Below are 2,937 nucleotides of genomic sequence, written 5' to 3' on the forward strand. Positions count from 1 at the left end.
TTTCGTATTCATACACCACACACTCGCTCGCTGATCGAAAATCAAACTAACTACATACAAAAACTTGTTTTTTGCACTTTTATTTGTTGTTTGTCTGCTTCTTCTTCTCGTCTTGTGGTGAAGTCGTTGTTGTTGTTGCTGTAAATTCTTTGACTTAACTTTATTGGTAAGGTAAGGTAATAATAATTCGTTGTTGGCTTTAATTAACTTCGCACGATTAAAAGAAAAACAATCACCGAATTCCCGCAACGGCTTTTTTAATACTTTTATTTATTTGTATTCCGCTTTTGCCACAATTTATTTTCTTTACTTTTTTATTGGTAACAAAAAATACAAGTTTTTTGTTAACGGCTTCTTCTTCTGATTGTAAACTACATTTTTTTAGGAATGCGCGCGCCCGAGCATCGTTTCACTTCACACGTTCATGTCAACAACTCGAATGAATTAGGGATAAATAAGCCGAGCTCGCATTCGTAGGGTTAGGGATATGTAAGTCGACAATGAAATAGAGATGTGTAGGTCTAAGAACAGACTCTATTAATGGAATGCAAGTTTATCATTTTTAAAGGTTTATTCAAGTAAATCGAATAGTCTTTTTACAGTTTCATATATTTTTATTTAACGGAGAATTAGTGCAATAAGATAAAGATAAGAAACAAAAGTAATATTCATCTTATACCTGTATACTAATCCACCATAAAATGATGTCTCATGTTTATGTCTAAAGTAGCATACACACTATGGAACATTTTTGCCGTTGGTGGAAAAATTTTCTTTTTCGCGTTCGATGCTTAAAAAGATAAGCAATTGCACTTCTTTTTTATACAAGAGAGTGACAGACAGTAGATCTGAATCATTTTTGTATCTTAAGCAGGTATAACTCAAATTACTGAACTTTGACATGGCATCTTCTCAAACCTTTACTCTTATACAAGATATCTTTTGTTGTATACCAGTCGTAAAATAAAGAACTCTGAGTAAACGTCATCGTCCAGAAATCTAAATAAATCAACATGGCTAATATCCGTACCTCCAGATATAAGGTATTCTGTTAGCCTCATTTTTCTCATTTTTTATTTAAGTCCATGATTTCCTATGGGCCCACAAATATTTGGTAGCCACATTTTCTATAGAATTATCGGTATTTGTAGTTCATAATGGGTTCTAACTCTAGTGACAGAACACTATCTATGTATGTTCTACGTTTTCATAAGTCAACCATATAACGATTCCTTCCGATATCAGGTATTTTGATGAATTTATCCAGATTATTCTACAGTAATTTTCCAAAATCTGTATTTGAAACCCGCAATAGATAACAGCTCTAGTAGCAGAAAAATGTTTATGCAGGCTATACCTTTGGTACAGCTTACCTATACCGGTACCGCTCAATTTGTAAAGATTTTAATTACATTATCCCACCTCTTGTTCGAATTTGAATTACGATACCTTTGATTGTAAATGATTTATGTTAGAGGGTATAAAAAGTTCGGCCATCATTTATTTTTCGGTTTTAAGGTCATTTAAAAAGTGAAAATAAGTAAAGGACAGGCAGGACATTTTAAATTATCATATTTAAAGAATAGATCAGGTCAGCAGGATTATTATTTAATAGTGTTGATGAAACTATTATTAATATAAGAAAAAAAGTACAACTGTCTCAAAAGTGAAGTGCAAAAAGCATTTAATTCCAAAATTTGCGTTTGCTATGAAAAATATTGCAAAAATACAAGAAGGGCTATCAATCCAGTTTACATGCCCTCAAAGCAGGCAACCAATTCCGTTGGCATACTCCCTTAAAACATATGTAACAATGCTATCAATTCCCTTTGCATGCAATCGATAGGTGCATATCTGTCTCTTTCTTGACTATCGTCTCTTTGTTATTCTTTATGATTTCGCGTTGCCAACCACAACTTACATTCATTGACTTTTCGTCCCTTCACGTGCATTTGTTTTGATTCCCTACCAAAACAACAGAGAAGCGTTTTATTTTTGCGCCCAAATAAATTATAATAAATAAATTTTAATTAGTGAACTATACATACACCAAGAACATGTCAATAAAACCAAAGAAACAAAAGAAAATTAAAAAATCTCCCAAAATTCCGGCAAAAGTTGTAAACGAAGATGTGGAAATGTCAGCTGAAGATGAGGACGAGGAAAACGAAGAAACCCCATTAAGAACTGACAACCACCAGGATGTATCCAATGATGAGCATGAAGACGATGGTAATGGTTTGGCCATTGAAAGTCCTGCAGAGGATGGTGACGACGACGATGATGATATGGATCTGGCCAATTTCCGTCCCGGAGAAGATCAACCAAAGAAAAAACGTAAAAAAGGCATTATTTACATTTCAAATATACCCAAGCATATGAACGTTACACGGATACGGGAAATTTTGGGTGAATATGGAAAAATTGGCAGGGTATATCTGCAGCCAGAAAAGCTGCCAGGAAGTAAGTCAGCAAAAGAATGATTTTGGAATTTTAATTAATTACTTGGATTCCTTTTAGGTGATGACAAAAAGAAGAAGAAAAAACGCAAACCTTTTGCCCGCCACTTCACCGAAGGTTGGGTGGAGTTTGAATCGAAGCGAGTCGCCAAACAAATTGTTCCCCTGCTGAATAATAAACAAATATCTTCACGCAAAAAGTCACAATTCTACGATTATATTTGGAGCATGAAATACCTGCCACGTTTCAAATGGTGTCATCTCACCGAACGCATGAACTACGAACAGGCTGTGCACAAACAACGTCTTATGGCCGAGGTGTCACAGGCCCGCAAGGAGACGACATTCTTCCAAAATAATTTGGATAAAAGTGAATTTATTAAGAAAAAAGAAAAGAAAATGAAAAAAATAGAGGATAAGAAAACAAATAAAGTGACTGTGGCATAAGCTAAGTGTAAATACGTACCAATTGGATAAA

At 34.4% G+C, this 2,937-nt stretch overlaps 1 protein-coding gene across 1 annotated transcript; it reads left to right on the forward strand.

Moving 5' to 3' along the window:
* Window positions 1-1,933: 1,933 nt before the first annotated feature.
* LOC101891501 (uncharacterized) lies at window positions 1,934-2,937 on the forward strand. Its single transcript, XM_005176132.4, has 2 exons — window positions 1,934-2,463; window positions 2,521-2,937. The coding sequence occupies exons 1-2, from the start codon at window positions 2,058-2,060 to the stop codon at window positions 2,904-2,906; spliced, it is 792 nt and encodes a 263-aa protein (XP_005176189.2). The 5' UTR covers window positions 1,934-2,057; the 3' UTR covers window positions 2,907-2,937.

The sequence above is a fragment of the Musca domestica genome, unplaced genomic scaffold, assembly GCF_030504385.1.
Source record: "Musca domestica strain aabys unplaced genomic scaffold, Musca_domestica.polishedcontigs.V.1.1 2, whole genome shotgun sequence".
NCBI lineage: Eukaryota > Metazoa > Arthropoda > Insecta > Diptera > Muscidae > Musca > Musca domestica.